At 36.1% G+C, this 19114-nt stretch overlaps 1 protein-coding gene across 3 annotated transcripts in view; it reads left to right on the forward strand.

The window, feature by feature from the left end:
• ZFAND3 (zinc finger AN1-type containing 3) overlaps nucleotides 1-19114 on the forward strand; it is a 348505-nt gene that overhangs the window by 289012 nt on the left and 40379 nt on the right. For all 3 annotated transcript variants that reach the window (XM_074236842.1, XM_074236840.1, XM_074236841.1), the window contains one exon: nucleotides 7289-7456. In XM_074236842.1, coding sequence (XP_074092943.1) covers nucleotides 7289-7456 — 168 coding nt within the window. The remainder of the gene's footprint in view (nucleotides 1-7288; nucleotides 7457-19114) is intronic.

A 19114-nucleotide genomic window follows, 5' to 3' on the forward strand; every position in this document is an offset into this window, starting at 1 on the left:
TAATATCCATTGTACTTATTCAGAAGGTCAAAGAGACTTTAACCATTAAAGGTTAAAATTTCACTAAGATTTTTGGAACAGCCTGTATACCACAATTGATTCAATCACCTTCTGTCAATCAGCCAGTCAATCAGTAAAAATATTTATCAAGCACCTACTATATTCCGGACACCATGCTAAGCACTGGGGATACAAAGATACAAATGCAGCCCTTGCCCTTGAGGAATTTTTTACTCTGATGTACCCCATCAGGCACAAAGTTGGGGTTTTTTCCCCAATTTTTTGCTGTTATGGTGTCATTATTATTTTTTAACTAATAGATCCTCATAACTTTCCTTGAGATATAAACTTGTAATGGAGTCACTGCTTCAAAAGATATTAATTATCTGGTAATTTTTCATGCATAATTTCATATTACTTTCCAAAACAGTCAGTCCAGATCAGCCCTCTGCCAACAGTATTAATATACTTATTTCCCTTAAAATAGCACCATTATTTAAAAAATTTTCTTTTATCATCTTTCCCATTTTTATGACTGAAAAGTGATACATCCTGTTAATTTTTATATGTATATCTGGGATTCATAATTCTGAAAAAAAGCTTTTCAGGATGGTAGTTGTTTTTCCATGTGAAAACTTACTTTAACCACTTATCTACTGAGGAATGAAACAAATATTTTATATTTATATCAGTTCTCTTTAAATTTTGGGTGCTGGGCTATTAAAGAGAAGTGGTAGTCCACATCTGTGATTTCAGTGGTGTAGCATAATTCCTATCAAGAAAAGTCCCTCTAATGCAGATTAGCAGTTCTACAGCTTGAGTTGTAGAGAACTTCTTGGGGAACTAACTGATGGAGAGGTTCAGTAACTTATTCAAGGCCACACAGCCAGTATATATCACAGGCAGATCGTGTTTTATTGATTGTAAAGACTGCATTCTCCCCACTACATCATGCTGCTTCTCATTGGATGTTTAACACAAAGATTTTTTTCCCCCAGTCAATAGTTATTATTCTAGCTAAATTGCTTTTAAATATGCAAAAGCTTTTTGTTTTTGTAATTGTAATAGCTTTGTCTTATTCTTGTTTCCCTACTGGTCAAAAATTTTTCTCCTTTATATAAAAAATACAACCATCACTAGCTTTATCCAAGTGATAATAACCAGCAAGAGTAACAATTAACCATTGTTATCCAGGCACTTTTATGTTTTTCTATGTAATAGAAAGCAGGTGTATGCATTGGTAAGATCTCTTGTACAGAGTATCATAGGTAAGCAATAGGTAAGCCTTCTTGAAGACTGAAATTGCATTTCTAACCTGGGGTGGTGGTGATGGTGGTGGAAGGATGCCAAACATAAACCATAAACATTTGTCATAGTCATAGGAATTGACTTGGAAGACACCTCAATAATAACTCATATTTATTTAGTACTTAAAAGTTCTCTAAGTACTTTATATTTCATTTGAGTCTTTTCCCTCCTCCCCAATCTCTCCATTATATAGAGATACAATGCAAAATGTGGATTTTGATCTTCTAAGTTCAATTCTGGTGCTCTTTGTACTTACATGGTTCTTGCCACCCATAGTTTAAGTACTGTTCTATCTTTTGAGAAATTTATTCCTCTAGGAACAGAAAAGTATCTTAAGTACATATATATATGTATATATACATATGTATAAATACATATATATATATAAATACTACATAGATATATACAGATATATTTATCATGATTGTACCTGCCATTTGAAGTATCCCTTACTTTTTTTTTATCTAAAGAAGAGAACATCTTTAGAGTCTGGACATTGGGAAGACTTAAAATAAGAGAGGATGTGAAGATATCAAAAAGGAAAAGTATGGCTCACAGTAATAAAAAGAGACTGTTAATCATTGTGCATTAACATGGTGGGGATACTTATCAAGTTTTTAAGAGAGATAAAATGATTTCTGTGGAGTAAGAGGAACTGCTTTAAGTAGAAGTAGTTTGTTTTCTAATAACAATTGAGAGAAATACAATGTAGCAGAAAGAGTGGCCAGAAAAAGTTGAGGTCGAGCCCTTTCCCTGTATACTAGCAGTGTGATCGTTTTGTGAAGATGGGTAAATTCACTTAACTTCTCAGTGCCCCAAGCAGCTTTAAAAGCTAGAAAGGAATTGATGACCTGTATTAGTGGAGGGAGTTTCTGTATTAGGAGATTCAGTGTAATCAAGGTACTTACACCCCTTTAATCCCTCAATTAAAGCCTTGCAATATAAACACAAGTGTGTTATCTCAATAATTTTCTTCAATGGTAAGTGTAAGAAATTTTATGAGCAAATAAGTACCTTTTCAAGGTTCCCAACATTTATCTAGGCTCTTGCATTATTTTGAGATTTGAACAGTAAGGGAAGAAATTGACCTATGCTGATTAAACCTGCTTAAACTACTCTTGCTTGAATTCACTTTGAATTGTAGAGCTTTCTTTCTTTTAACTTTGGGATAGAAACTTGAGCACATCTATAACTGACTTTGACCATAGTCAACCTCAAGCATCATGATGACATCAATCAGTGTGTTCCTAGTCTAGAATGTAGCAGAGGATAAATAAAATAGGTTTGAAATTTTTGATCACTTCCAGAAAAGTCTCTCATGTCTCTATAACTCTTAGTTATATTTTCAGAAACTTTTTCTTCCCCATCCTTCCCTCCACCCCACCCCCAGATCTTTGTTTTTTCCTGCATTTGATCCTATGATAGAGGCATAAGAAGTTGTTTCTGATATCTGTCTATTGCCACCAAAGCAGCCTTCAGACTTCATGCTTAGCTGGAGTAAGAGGGGAATCATGATGAGTTATGAGGAGGAGAGAGCCCTAGTTCAAAGACTTAAAACACATCTTTGGGATATGTGGGTACATGCTTTTTGAATAGCAGAGATCGTCATGTCTGATGGTGAACAGTGTGTTTTGATAGTCTTTAAACTGTCTTACCACAAAACAAAAGTCTTAACACCTTTCAAGATCCTAAACCTCTGTGTCCTGCAGTCACAAAATAAATGATGGATGGTAGAAGGATGATATATGAGACATCAGAAAACTTCCATCCTTTGATTACATTAAGTAAGATACCATGTATCTCAACTGTCCAGGAGTATCCCCAAGACAGCAACATCAATGTCTATCTGGTTAATAAAGAGAAATTGAGAAGCACCCCGGGTTTCTTCTACTAATGTTTTCTGACCCCAGCAAAGGAAGAACAGATTGTGGGGTTTATCAGGCAGCACAAGTAAGATGCTATTATTGCAGTGTTGTGGTTTCAGCAAAAAGACACTTTCAAACTCCCTGGGAAGCACACTACTCAATATATTTATGTATTAGCAAGAGAGATCCAGAAAATATGATGTCCTTCTTCCCTCCCCCAATCCCTCAAGGGAGAAAGAAAAGTGATTAATGTTTAAAGTAATACTGCCTAGCAAGTTGAGAACAACTGACCTTTAAAATAGTTGTGATCTAGACCTGGCATCCAATTACCAATATTTGAAGCCAAACCTATTACCATATCATCTATTTAATGAAAAGAGACAGCCTTTTTCACAGAGAGTTCAGACCTTTCCCCATTCTCTGCCTATATATCATGGCAGTTAACAAACATTCCTAAATTGAGATGTGTTCATTTGGAGACATTAGGGGATATTGAAGCATAGGGGCAGGGAAGAAGTCCCTCTTTGACAAAAATGAAAAGTAAAAACTGGACAATGAGAGTGTTTTCTTCCCTAAAGAATTTCATAACAGTGTAAAAATCCAGGAAGGCCATGAATCTAATCCCTGCATGTATTTTGTAAACCAAGCAAGCATGGGGAGACAGAACAGAAAGAAAATGCCTATAAAACAGAATTTTTGAAGTCTCTTTTATCACTTTTTTTCAGTGAGTGTCGTTTTCTTCATGGACAGAGGTTTTAACAGCTTAAGCTTCTTTTAAATGGTCTGAGGAGAGACAGCAGTGATGTGTGAGGGTTCATTAATTATTGCTCTTACTGATGTTTGCACAGGCAGTTGGGATCATAAATGTCAATCTGTGAAGAGACTGTGATAGGTTCTAAAAAACTGATTGAGCGCCTCAAAAGCTGTCATCCAGCCTGAGATTAAACAGATTCATCTTTCTTTCTTAGAAGTAAAAGAAGAGGGAAGAAGGGAGAAGGGCACAGAGGACTTTCTTCCCTTTGTTGCCATTTGCCTTCTCCCGTACTCATTTTTCTGAATTGTGAGTGCTGGGCTAATAGCCCAGCTGAGGTGGCAGACAGCCCCAGCAGTGGTTAGCAGCCCCAGGTGTATGTGGGTTGCCAACTCCAACACTGACAGGAGATTAAGAGAGATTGAGATTCAAATCTGACAGGCCTGACACAATTTATTTCAGAAATTGGGAGGGAAAACATAAGTAATAAAGACAAGAACAGTGACAGTAAAGAACTAATGTGAATATTTGTTGAAGACAAAACAGAATTTTAGAGGAAGTAACTCTAGTCTTCACACAAGGTTTCTGTTTCCAAATCATGAGCCTTAGCACACTTTTCTGAGTTTGGCTGGAATACTATAATTAGAAAAATCTTTTCTAAAGAGAATACATTTTGAATAATTACTATATTTGTTTATCACCAGTTTAAGAGAAATAACATTCAAGATATAAGGTTGACTGGGAGTTGGAGAAAATATAAATAAGTAAAAAATTGTTTTCTTTTTTATCATAGTATTGTCACTTTCTTTTGATGAGAATTTGGTATCTTGTGTTTCCCGTTCCATTTAACCTTGGTCAAGAAAGTGGAGAAGAATGAAAACTAAGGTCAATTTAAGTTTGTATAGAATCAGGACACCCTTGTGACTAGGTGTTTTTCTACATCTCCACATACAGATTTTATGTATTTTTCTGGTTAGATGTTACCTACAAAAAGACATGTTTGGGAATTTTCTGTGTTAAAGCTCTGTGAAGGTCCTTACCTAGAAAGTAAAAATAATTCCTGATTGTGGAAAAATTTTTTAGTTTTTTTCTTCAAGGCTTGCTCTGACTGATGAGCATGCTCATCAGGACTTTTTTCTTTCAACAATGAGAGCTGTGTAGGATAAACTGGAGTTCACCTTCTTTTCTCTATGCTTCTCCTTCTATGTAGGTTGCTTATAACAAGTGCACATTCTATATGAAGGGGGTCATTCCTCTCCCATTTCTAATTTTGTTGTTTAAGTAACTAATCAGGGTGACATTTGTGAGCAAAAATTTAAAGCCCTCTATATTCATTCTAGCCTAACAAAAGAAGACAATGATTCCTTTAATGTTATCTAGTTTTGTTTTGGGTTTGCTTTTTGTCTTTCCACCTTTTAGATTAGTCATTTTCTAATTGGTTATAAAATTTATAATTGAATACTTGATTTATTGAGCCATTGTTATGCAATTAGAAACCCCTGTTCTGGACATCCTATTTTGTTGGTTTGTATTGAGGGGGAATTATCATGTATTACAGGAGGAACTAAATGAGATGAAAAAAAGTTTATGAGAGAATGGTGTATCCTCTGTGTCGGTGCCAGTTACAGCTGGACCTGAGAACTGTTCACCCTGTAGTCAACATGTGAGTCTAGGGCAATTAGATGTCTACTCAAAAAGAGTGCAGAGAAAAACAGATTTTCATTACCCTCAAGTATGAATATGCTTAGTGCGAATGACTCACTGAAAGGAGCCTTGAGTTGGACAGATGAGGAATTCCCAAGAGGAAAGTTTTCATAACCAGAATTATTATTCCTGTTTTATACTGACAGTGGGCAACATTGACTTGTTTTAATAACTAGGTTTGCAGTAGGGGCTGAATAATTTGGTAAATCATACTCCCTTTGCTTATGTGATGTGGGTGATATTTGTAGCCCTCCTAGGTAATGAACATCTTTGTATTTTAATTTGTTTAAGATTAAAAAAAAACTGTCTAGGTTATGTTGTCAGCATACTGCCAGCAGCAGCTACTACTAGTATTGCTATGACAGTGTCACTTTTATGTCCCTCTTCCATGGTAGTATTTCCCTTTAGAATGTAAAACAAGGTAACCTTCACTCCTAAATATTTGCTGATTTCAGGATTAACAGAACAATTCTAGTACAGTAAGGATAAATATAAAATTTCCAGTTAACATGAGACATTAATACCAAATGCCTCATCATTTTGCATACAGGTACTTGGAAGTAGAAACATCTGATTCAGGATTTTTTTGACTAGGAAAGAAGATACTTTTCAGTCGTGTCTGACTCTTCATGATGTCATTTGTGGGGGGTTTTTAGCATAGATACTGGAGTGGTTTGCCATTGCCCTCTCCAGCTCAATTTTACAGATAAGAAACTGAGACAAACAGGGTGAAGTGACATGCTCGGGATTAAACAGCTAATAAGTGCCTGTAGCTGGATTTGAACTCAAGATCCTGACTCCAGAGCCATTACTCTTTATCTACTGTGCCACCTAGCTCCCCCAAGCCAAAAAATGAATCAGTAGCAAAAGAATGTTAATGAGTAGCATTAAAGGTTAAATGATAGGTGTGGCAAAACTTTACTTCTTGAGTCTCTATATCTTTGCCATAATAATAATAATAATAATAATAATAATAATAATAATAATAATAATAATAATAATAATACTTGGATTATTGATCTAGCAAAGTTGTATGAGTGAAGCTTTGTAAACTTTATGAACATGGTAGATATGTACCCTGCTATAACTGGTGTATCATTGATCAAATATTTTGTGAGTATCAGTAGTGACTCATAGTACCAAGCAAGACATTGTGCTGAAGTTTTGAGGTGTATAGGATGTTTAAGATGCCTTTATTTAGTCTTCAAAGCTAAAAATTTTTATATAGGAAATAAGAGTACTAAATAACTGGATCTTTAGAGCAATTGAGTAGCACCTAGCAAGAATTGAAGATGTTGTGACAAGATGGGAATATGAACTGGTCATTCCTTGCTATTGTTTGGGAGCTTTCAAGTTTCCAAGTTTTTTGGATGCCTGACTAAATAAAAAAGTTTATTTCAATTTTTTAGTTTTGAAACTTCTATTTGACACTCCCTCCAAAAAAAAAGCCCCTTATAGATAAAAAAAAATTTACCATGAGGCTGTATAGTGAAATAAGGTAAAATTAGAATCCTTTGTATCATTTATAACTTTGAAACCTAGAAATCCTGCCTCCTAAGTCTGAATTCAGTCTGGGATAGACCCCAAGCAATGGCTTAATTTTCTCATGTGCCTCACTGGCCAGAGGTTAACCTCATCTCCACATCTGTGTTCTGAGCAGATTCACAGTCTGAGAGTGAGGCTTCCCCAGTAAAGCGGCCAAGGCTACTGGACAGCAATGACCGACCTGAGGAAGCTGGCCGTTCTAAACAAAAGAGTCGGCGCCGCTGCTTCCAGTGCCAGACGAAACTTGAGCTGGTCCAGCAAGAACTGGGATCCTGTCGCTGTGGTGAGTGTACTTCTCCTTCGATGTGTGGTGAAATCTGAGGTTTTCTTGGGAGTTAGTGCTTTTAGCCCCTTGGGTCTAAACAGATGAAGATTCTAGAGGATAAAACATAGGAGCCAAGTCATTGTTCTTGCTCTGCAGGGCAAGCCTTCCAAACACACTTCCTGTAGTCCTGTCTAGAGATTGTGGCTACTATTCGTTTTATCAAGAACATGCCTCACAGCCTTCTGGGTGCAGGTTCACTGTAGGACCTTCTAGCTTGACCTGTAAGAACTCAGATTTGTGGATTCTGTTCTACTCCTCCAAAGTCCTGATCATTCCACATAGAATACAGACCTCACAGCAGACTTCTTCTAATAGAAATTTTGCCTTTGTTGATTTCTTACTGATTTAACCTTAGGATTGCCATCCTGATCTCACTCTCACCATAGCTTCCAATTTGACTGTCCTATAATGTCTCAGGGTCAAATCTAAATTTAAAAAAAAAAGCTATACAAATGGACCCAAAGCCTGATAGAACCTAGACTGGGCCTAAAAAAAAGACCATGCTAGAGATTACTGAAGACCTTTGTTGATAAAAATGAGAAATGTGACTTGTAGTATTTATAGTTCTATTCTTTAGGCAGCCACTGTAAAATGCCTTTTTAAGTTGTGCCTTGCAGTGACCATTGCCATAGTGATGTTGATGGCTAGGTATATCTGATATTCAACAGTTAATTAAAATTTTAGTGGACTGGCAGATTTTCTTAGTTATCTGTAAAACTACTTTAGAGGTATGCTTTTATGATTTGTTTTTAAAATTTATAGTGTTGCCTTCCTCATTTTATAGAATACAGGTGACTTTAAATTTGTGATACTTAACTACTGATAGCAGCTATCTACTTTTCCCTGTTCCTCATGCTACTGTTTTTTATTTCCACTGCCAGTGTATGGGAGTTTAGTTCTCTCATTTAGATACAAGCCGAAACAGTTCAGTGAATGTTGTATCATCTTATCCATACAAAGCAAAATAAATGAACTTTTGTTGGGACCAGGTTGCTAGTTTAAATGAACAATTTCAGAGCAGCTAGGTGTGCAGTGGATAGAGCACCAGCCCTGGAGTCGGGAGGACCTGAGTTCAAATTTGACCTCAGACACTTATGAATTGCCTAGCTGTGTGACCTTGGACAAGTCATTTAATCCCATTGCCTTAATTTAATAAAAAAAAATTTAAAAATAAATGGACAATTTCTCCCCCCAAATTACTTTCAAAGAAAAGTTTGATTAGAATCATTCTTATCCTTCAAGCATACTTTGAATTTCTTATCTAATACTCCAGAAATTTATTTTTTTAATTTTTTTTTATTTTTAGTTTTTGCAAGGTTAAGTGGCTTGCCCAAGGCCACACAGCTAGGTAATCAGTAAATGTCTGAGGCCGGATCTGAACTCAGGTACTTCTGACTCCAGGGCCGATACTCTATCCACTGTGCCACCTGGATGCCCCCCAGAAATACTTTTAAAGTGAGTGTGTGTGTGTGTACCCTAGTGTATAATGCCAACTTCTTGTAATTACTGCAAGAGACTGTATAAGAAACTTTATGCCTAACTACAGCAGTAAGAGACTTGGATTCAACCTCTTCTCCCTCTGACCACATATATCCTATCACATAAGGGCAAAAAATCTACTAGTTACAGTATTTTAGGCCAGCATGTATTCTCAGGATCTTGTTTTATTTCCTGTTTTTAAAACTTTTGCTATCCAAGTCAAAGCTATAAGAGATGAAGCTGTGTCCCAGTCTGTCAGACCCCTTGTGTAGGAAAATCAGATTTAGACTTTTTCTTCTCCTTCTGCATGAGAAGCATAGTGGTAGTAATTGTAAAAGTAACCTTTGCCTGGTCTTCAGCAGAAAACATCTCTCGGTGTAAACTTCTGAAGAATTTAATTTCTGTATTTCCCCGTTTATGAGACACTGTCATGTATAAGACACACCTTAGTTTGGGGCCCTAAAATTTGAAAAAAAAGTATTATATAAAATTATAGAACTCAAGTTTTATTCATCATTTTACTCAAAGACTTTCTGCTCATAGTTTTCAGGCATCTTTTGGGCAAGTCTGGTATGTGGACACATGCTTAGTCCATTCTGTTTCATGAATCTGAAGTACCAATTGTGCCCTCCTTTTTCATCAGCAATTCTTCTTGCCTCATACTGAACTATCTATGTGGACACAGGAATTCCAATTGCCCTTTGCTCTTCAATCCATATCTTCAGTTTCCTCTCTTATTCAGGCCACTTGGCTAACTTACCTCTTCATGGCCTTTTGCCATGGCATTTTCAGTAGGGTTTCTTCTTTCTACTCTCACATCATCCTCTCAGTCAGAGGAGGACCAAACTGATGTTCAGCAGCATATTTTCCATTCATTTTTGCAAACTGGATCACTTTTAACTTGAATTCAGCACTGTGAAAATCTTTTCTGAGCCATTTCTGGGCAGAACGTGGCAAAATGTAAACTAGTATACCAGTAGCAAATGTGAAACAATGAGCACAAAGACAAACAAGCATGAAAAAGTGTGAAATGCAAGTAAAAAAAAAATCTACAACCACTCTAAAAGACGCTCCCAGTTTTTAAATGCCAAATTTTTCATAAAAGGGTATGTCTATGGGGAAATATAGTATGGTGACAGTTTGATTCAAAACATTGCTTTAAAATGCAAAAAATGACAGTGTCCAGATCGTGTTTCTTCTCATGATGTTTATTCAAGAGATTACCAGGCATTGCTAATTGCCAGGTAAAATTAGTTGTTGGGTTGTTAATTATATCCTGTGTCTTCAAAAGAAATCTTGACTTCTTTGTCTAGGTAAGACTGTAAAAGGGAATAAATGCATCCCACTCTTCATAGAAACTTTCAAAGGGAGGGAGAATATCAGCTCCCACTGTATTGCCTGTCATGCTTCCCATACACCATCCTGGACAAAGTTCTCCAATTTTAACTTTTCACAAAATTCTCATTCTAAGAAAATAAATCAGTCAACTACACATTTGTGTAGAGTCATATAAAGAAAATCCAAAGTTACAAAGCTCCTGCCTACAAAGAATCATACATTCAAGTAAAGGGCAACCCAAGGCAGGGAATCTGAAAAGTGGTCAGAGGGTAGCTTTGATTTTGTGTACTAGGTTCAAGTCTCACCTCTGATACCATTAGACATAGGACCATAGGTAAGTCACTTAATATCATCTCTGTAAGACTGCATGTAACAGAGAAGTTCTCTATAATAGTGAAATCACAGGTCCAGTCTCTCTCTTTCCCTAACCCTATATTTGCTTGGGGGTATAGAGAGAGGAACAGACATGATAACTATTTAGTTTGTTTTTAAAATTTCTTAACTATCAGGTTTACAATTAGATCACTATAAGAAAGGATGAGAGAAATAAAGAATAGATTACATGGTCCAAGAGCAGAGATGGAATCCCACAGCTGTCAGAGCATTCTTTCTCCCCCAAATAATTTACGTTCCCAAGCACTAATGTGAATGTAAATTTTGTCTCCCCCTGAGAAGGGACAGTTTTACTCTTGCAATTCAAGTGCTTAGTGCAGTACCCAGAATGTGATAAGCAATTAATAAGTGTTAATCAGTCATAGATAAACATATCCACAGGCTTCAATAGGTACAATCGATACATTGTATGGACAATAGATAGATTTACACATACATAGATACATACATATACAATCATAGATAGCATAGATGTCCCTAAAGGAGAGGACAAGTATTCCAACCCCTCATGTTACTGATGCAGATAGAGGCCCAGGGAGGTTCATTAATGGATAGCATAGCAAGAATTTAAAACTCAGCTATCTTTCCACTGTACAACTTTATCTTATTTTCTTGTGAATTCTGTGTAATTTCTGTCCCACACCTTTGCTGTAAGTGTCATTTATTCAGGTTTAGATTTTTACTCTTGGTATCAGGGTTCTGGGATAGCTCTGTGATCATTGAAACCCTAAGAATCTTAAGGCAGTTTTTTCCAAATCTTGGACCCTGAATCTATGCTTTAGATTTCACAAAGGCGTTTCCTTAGCAGCCTAATTAGCTCATCCAGGTACCCACAATACAATCATTCCTTATATCATCACTTTTATTTGTTACAGCTGCTTTTAAACCCACCTCCAGCTTGTTTTCCACATTGGGTTAACAATTCATTCCTTGAGTTAGAAACACAGTATTTTTCTTTATCCTCATATGCCTGTATTTCCATCTCAAGAATAACTAACTGCTTAATTTTTTCACAGGATTTGCCATATTGGAACAAGTGATGCTGTTCCATCAATTGTGTTTTCTTGCTTCTGGCAGTAGTTAATACCATCTACCATTCTCAAGCAAATAAGAATTCACATTTCAGCACCAAGTGTCCTGTCAGTGCTATTGCTATATTTCCTGGTTAACCTGGTAGCTTCACAAAACCACTCAGTGAAAGTATTTAAAGTACATATTAGATGACATTGTATTTCAGGTGTGGCTACCTTGGCTGCCCTCTGTTACATTCTTATGTGACTTAGCACCCTGTCGTACTTGAATACTTAGAGTTATCATATTGAGATGTTTTTAAAGTTAATATTGTCCACAGGTCCAAATGAGCTGTTTGTGAAGGCAACTTTTGGGTTATTGTTTGGGAAGCTTGACTTTTCCCAACAGAAGCAGGCGGGCTAGGGCAAGGCAAAAGTCTCTAACTAGGAAGTTGCCTAGGAAAAGTGCAAAACATGAATTGGACTATCATCAGCACTATGTTTCTGTTTAGTTTTTTTCAGTCATGTTTAATACTTCATGATCCCATTTAAGGTTTCTTGGCAAAGATGCCGGAATGGTTTGCCCTTTCCTTCATCCTTTACACATGAAGAAATTGAGTCAAACAGGGTGAAGTGTTTTGCTTGGGATCACATAGTGAGTGTCTGAAGCTGTATTTGAACTCAACAAACTGAGTCTTTCTGACAGTTGGCTCAGATTTCCATTCTCATGACTCCTAGACATGTTTTTTCACTTTTCCTTAAAACTCTCCCAATTCAGGAGAGTTATTTGACTTTTCTTAAGAGAGGGCAGTAGGGGCGGCTAGGTGGCGTAGTGTATAAAGCACCAGCCTTGGAGTCAGGAGTACCTGGGTTCAAATCCGATCTCAGACACTTAATAATTACCTGGCCGTGTGGCCTTGGGCAAGCCACTTAACCCCGTTTGCCTTGCAAAAAAAAAAAAAAGAGGGCAGTAACCTTGGGGGAAATATTGGACAATTTTGGCCTAATATTGAACTGTTGGAGTAATTTCTAGGGAGTTTTTACTATGTTTCATTATGAAACTTGTAGAGATTCACTTAGCTGACCTGAATGGGTTGGGGATAGGGGTATCAGAGCAGGGAAGGGGAAATACAATAATTTATAGTGAAAGAAGAAACTCAGGAAGTTGGTTTAAATTCAAACAAAGCATTTTTCCAAGATAGAAATCTTTTTTATGCATTCACAATCTTTTTCTTCCAATCCTTTTCTACTCTGTACAGGTTATTAACTGCTGACAAGAAATTCACATCTCATAAATAATGCTTAAGAGCCATTGCTATATAAATTGAATGTGTTATGAATTGTGATGGGCCTTTTTGTAGTGTTCTGTGCCTAGAGCAGAAAGAACAGAGGATGTCATTTTCATTAATTTCTAATGAGGTGCCAATTAAAGGCAGGGAAAATGCTCCAAAGGGAAGAGTGGCCCAAACTCCCCTGAATCCTCTGCCTTAGGACTGTCATCCAAACACACTGCCAGTCAAACCTCAAAAAATTCCATTAAATTACAATCTCATCGAGAGCACACATAGACACATTCAGCTTCCCTTTGATCTTCAAAAGAGCAATTTGTAAGATGAGTTCTCAGCCTTCTCACACAGGGAACTGGGAAAGGTGATAGGAATTGTTAATTGCAAAGACACTCTATAGGCTTCAGTGAGAAGATGAAACTTTTAAGATGAATTCTCATTGTCTGTCTTCTTGTAACTGAATAACCTTTAAATCAACAGTGCCAAGGTAATACCCATTTCCTACGAAATCACTCCAGCTGCCAATTAGACAAGGTATGTGGTGAGGCTAAGGTGTGATCTCCTAAGTTGCATAAAAACATCACGATTTGCCTTCTCATTATGGAAAATAAAAAAAAAATAGAAATGTGCTTATTTTATTTTCCAATCAGGAAGCAAAACAAACAATACAAGAGCACTCTAGAGTATGTTCAGCTATGGTTTAGCCATTATCACTAAAGTTACTATGATTTTGTGTTGTGCTGAGTCACGTACCTTTTAATTTTGGAAAGGAAGTAGGGTCACTAGAGGTAAGTTCTCTAGACAAATCCTAACCTAGCATGATAGCAAGACTTTTTAAATCCAGAGGTACTGATCCTCTAAACCACAAAATCAATTTTAAAACACCAATATGGGGCAAGGGTGGCACATAGAATATTGGGCAAAGACTTAAAAGATATTTTTTTTTTTTTATTGGGCAGAGACTTAAAAGATAGATTTCATTCTTTTCCTTTTAGGATTAGAAGCCTTAGAAGTAGGGTCACTAGAGGTAAGTTCTCTAGACAAATCCTAACCTAGCATGATAGCAAGACTTTTTAAATCCAGAGGTACTGATCCTCTAAACCACAAAATCAATTTTAAAACACCAATATGGGGCAAGGGTGGCACATAGAATATTGGGCAAAGACTTAAAAGATATTTTTTTTTTATTGGGCAGAGACTTAAAAGATAGATTTCATTCTTTTCCTTTTAGGATTAGAAGCCTTACTAGTCTCCTAAGCAGTCCCACTTCTTTTCATATTTTTAAAATAAATTTTGTAGTCACAGTAAAAGTTGGGGTTACCACTGATTCTTGCTGTCTGGCCATATCCTGGGTGATGACTGGGGGAAAAGGAGTTAATTTTAGATTCAAGGACTACTCATTGATCATGCCTATCACTACTCACAAATAGAAAGGAGTAAATGACAATATCCCAGAGCACTGAAGTAAAATCCTTAGTAGTTGCCATGATCTATCTTTGTACTCACAAGAAAGTTCGATACTCAAACAAAACCATACTTGCTTATTGTCAGTTTGCAACATGTTCACTTAAGCTTAATACTTTTAGTAGAATGATTTGATTTGGACCCATTAGTGATGATTTGGTTTGACCAGCCACACACACCCCCAATTCTAAAAAAGATAATTCCCTTTCAAAGAGCTCTGTTGTGTGTAAAGTTCCCTACAAGATCCCTTGTTTGCCTCTTGTTATAATATCTGTCCTTTACATAGTTCTGAAAGATGGTCACTCCATTTAAACTTGACATGCAGAGGGGAGGGTGTATGTTGATTATCTCAGAAACTTGATTTGACTGCTCTAGGAGAGAGTTATAAGTGAAGCATACATGCCCTGCCAAATGTTGTTCAGGGTATGACTACATGTGCAAAGGTGCAGCTTCCTCCCTCTCTGACCTTGGTGCTGGGAGGGTCCGTTAATTTGCAGTGTATGATTGAGAGAAGTTTGTCCAGTACTTGCTAGAAAGAGAGCAGTCAGAATATTTATCTTCAATGGTTGCTTTTGGAAAAGCAGAAAAGGAAGAAAATGAAAGTGTCCCTGACCATTACAACAAAGCCCTCCAAAGAGTTATTCACAGAGTGATTTGGATTGTGGAGAAAAGTTCTTTGGACTTTCAACTCCCACTTGGCCATCTCTCTCACTGTACTCTTCACCTAAATTGGAATTTTTCTCCATTCTTAGTTTTATCTTTGGAGAATTTTAGTTCAATAATCAAATAGATTTGAACTCTTCACTATATCACACAAGTGACCCCCAGAGACCAGAACAGTGAAATTTTGTGCTGAGAGTCAGTTTGAATTACCTAATCACCTTTCACATTATACTTTGTCTAAAGATATAATTCTGAGAAGATTCCTTTCCAACAAGATTTATCATGGAAAGAACACTTCCCCTCCCAAAACAAAACAAAAAAACCAAACATTCAAAAGAAAGCATACATAGTCAGAAACTAAGCCAGGAGACCTCTTGGTGTTATGAAAGGAGGTCCATACTTAATTAAGGGCCTGGATTTGTGTGACCATCATCAGGTCACATCATCACTTTACATATCATTTCTTCATCTGGAAAATACAAGTCAAACTTTCACAAGATATATAGCCCAGTTAGAAGAAAAATGCTCTATAAACTTTTAAGCACCATAAGTTTGTGAGTTTATCCTCCTCATTACTATTACTGAATAGCAAGAGATTATCCATAAACTTGGGTTGTCTGGGAATTTTTATTAAAAATATATTTTACTCAGGGTTATTTTTTTCTTTTTAGGGGAGTCTATCTTATCATTGTTAAGGTAAAATAGAAAGAATTGATCATAGTTTCCCACAAATGATAGCTGAAACCTGGGGAAACTCAACCACTTTTAACATATTTCCTCTTTTGATTTTTCACCAAAGCCTTGATGGGAACAGTTAAAAGTGCCATAAATGAAGGCCCACAATTTGCTTTTCACTTAGAGCAGATATTCTTCCTGTTACCTTAATTGCTCTTACAAGTGTTTTGAGCAGCAACAATTTCTGACGGTAACCATAAAAACCCATAAGTATATATTCTCTCTCTCTCTCTCTCTCTCTCTCTCTCTCTCTCTCTCTCTCTCTCTCTCTCTCTCTCTCACACACACACACACACACACACACACACACACACATACATTCTGTCTGTCATATTCACACATTCACATATACCTCATTTCTTCCTCAAAAGAGAAAGTAGAGGAAGATAATATTCAAAGGGGAAAGTTTGATCCTTGTGTCAACATATTTTTATCTGTACAACAAATAATTTCTAAATTCCCTCAATGGTGGCATATACTTAATATTGCCAAATTATAGGATAACAAAGAAACATGGAGTGGTCCCTTAGAGTTTACTGGAATAAATTATATTTTCCTTCCATAAAGATTACACATTCAACATTTTCCATGAAATAGAATAATATCATAGAATGCGATTAATGGAAGGACCATTAAAAGCCCTAAAGTAGATCCATACCACCACCCCCATTTTTTAAAAATGAATTTTTATTTGTCTTTGTGTCATCTAATTTTTCCCCTATATGACTTCTCTTCTTGCTCCTTGGGAGTCATCTGTTACATATTTAAATTTTTATTAATCCATCTCTCCCTCTGTCCTCTGCACATGTGCAATTTTTAGAAGGAAAAATAAAGAATGCAATACATAGATGCATAGTACTACAAAATAAATTCCCGTAATATCTGAAAAAAATAAATCTTATTGCATTTCTAACAAGAGGTAAGCTGCATGCTTCATCTCCATTCTTTTGGGTTCTGAGGTCTTTAAACGTTGTTTTTCTGAACAATGTATTCTCATCATATAATTTGTTTTCCTACCTCTTCTTACGTCATTCTGCCTTGGTTCATAGAGGTTTTCCAACTTTACTCTGAAACTGTTCATGTCTCATGACACAATAAAATTCCATTATGAAAGAAACACCTCCTTAATGTCCAATTTGAGCTGACATGAAAAGAGCTTCTAATCATATTTTTATACAGAAATGTCCTTGTTTTCTTAGAGTTCTTTGGGATTATAGGTTGAGAGATTGAACCAGTTGACACTTTCACAAGCATTGTCATCTTAATCTTTTGTGAAGTGGAATCTTAGAGTTGCTTTAGTTTGCATTTCTCTAATTCTTAGTGATTAAGATCATTTTCTTATTTGATCATTGGTAGCTTGGTAGCTTTTTCATTTCTTTTGACCATTTATCTATTGTAACCCCTTCATTTTGCTGATAAAGAAACTGAGGTCCTATAACTAGGACACAGAACTTGTAACCATAATAATAAATGGTTGGCAAAGAACCTTGTTGGACTTTCTGTGGAGAGGAGAATGTACAGCAAATTGCTATAGGCTCTGTAATCTTTGATCAGAGAGTATACAGTGAATCATCTATTTTTCATGGGGGTAAATTCTTAGAAAATAACCCAAAAGTAAAAAGTTGAGAATGATGATATATATATTCAATTTATGGGAAGTAGATTAGGTTCCCATGATCATCACAAACAAATTTTCACTAGAAATTGCTGAAAATACATTTTTCTGCATCTAATTTTTTATAACAAAACATTAATTTTGATAAGATGCACTTTTCCTAAGCCCACAAAATACAGTACAGAGGAAAGGTAACCTCGGAGAGGATAAGGAATCGTAAGGAGAAGTGATAACAAAAAAATCCTGAGATTAAAAAAGGAAAAAGTGTAGCATTGCTATCCCTACTTACCCTTATCAGTAGTTTTTCTCTGATGAAGAGTACATGCACATACCTACTGGTATGCCACATTGGAAACTCCCACCCATGACAGCTTGGCCTGGTGGGAATGAGGTGTTTGCTACTTGAACAAGAACATCAATGAGAGGACTGAGTTGACCATGCTCTCATTTACTCACAAACAACTGCTTTTCCTCCCCCTCCCCCCCGCCCCCCAATTCCCTGAACTTAAGAAGTTGGTTTGGCAGTTTCTGGAGCAATTCGCAAACACTCTTATGATTGCTTTCCTTCTTTTTGTGGTTATAAACTTGCATTTTCATACCTCTTATTTTTTTTCCTCTATTGTTCATAGCTACAAATGTGCATGGTTGCCAACACAAACATGAAAATGAGGTTACTAATGAAATTATGCAGTTGCTCGAGAGTGTATGTTAGATGAGGGAATGTTGAGGATTGATGATATTAAAATGTTACCCAGTGTTTTTTTAAGACTTTTTCTGAGGGGCAGTTAGGTGGTGCAGTGGATAGAGCACTAACCCCTGGAGTCAAGAAGACCTGAGTTCAAATCTAGTCTCAGACACTTAATAATTAGCTAGCTATGTGACCTTGGGCAAGTTACTTAACCCCATTGTCTTGAAAAAACCAAAAAAAAATACTTTATCTGAATACTGAAACTTGATTTGAAAAAGAAACCCTTAATTTTCAAAAACATTTATGTATACCTATTATAAGAAACAAGAATTCGGTGATTCATTTTATTTTTCAGAAAACTCTCCCTTGAAGGAAAGATATTCCACCAGTTTCTATAAAAAAATATATAGTTTTGGTTTGGTTCGTTTTTAAAATTATTTCTTTTTCTTCTCTTTTATTTATAGTGGCAAGAGATGATTTACTGGGTAAGAAAAGGATATTTATGGAAATGACAGTGATGTACAAATAAAAGATATCAATAATTTTTTTCTTACTTAGTGTTAGCAAAATAACTATTGTGTTGTTTTTGGAAAAGAGATCAGGAATTGATGCTGAACGTGATTTTTAGATTGGCAGGGAAGAGGGGTGGCAGGGAAATTCAAAACACAAAGAAAACTAAAGACAATTTCCTTAATACTGAAGAAATTTTTTTAAAATGAGACTATAGCAATATATCACAAAGATATACATTATAAGCAGTCTGGATTTATACCAGGAATGAAAGGTTGGGGTTCAATATGAAAAAAAAATTTGGCCACAAAACCAACAAAATACACCACCCATTTCTATTTAAAAACAAAACATTCCTTTGAAAAGATAGCTAATGTCTATTTAAAATCAACAGCAAACATCTGTAATGGAGTTAATCTAGAAGCTTTCCAAGAA

Source organism: Macrotis lagotis, chromosome 5 (assembly GCF_037893015.1).
Source record: "Macrotis lagotis isolate mMagLag1 chromosome 5, bilby.v1.9.chrom.fasta, whole genome shotgun sequence".
Lineage (NCBI taxonomy): Eukaryota > Metazoa > Chordata > Mammalia > Peramelemorphia > Peramelidae > Macrotis > Macrotis lagotis.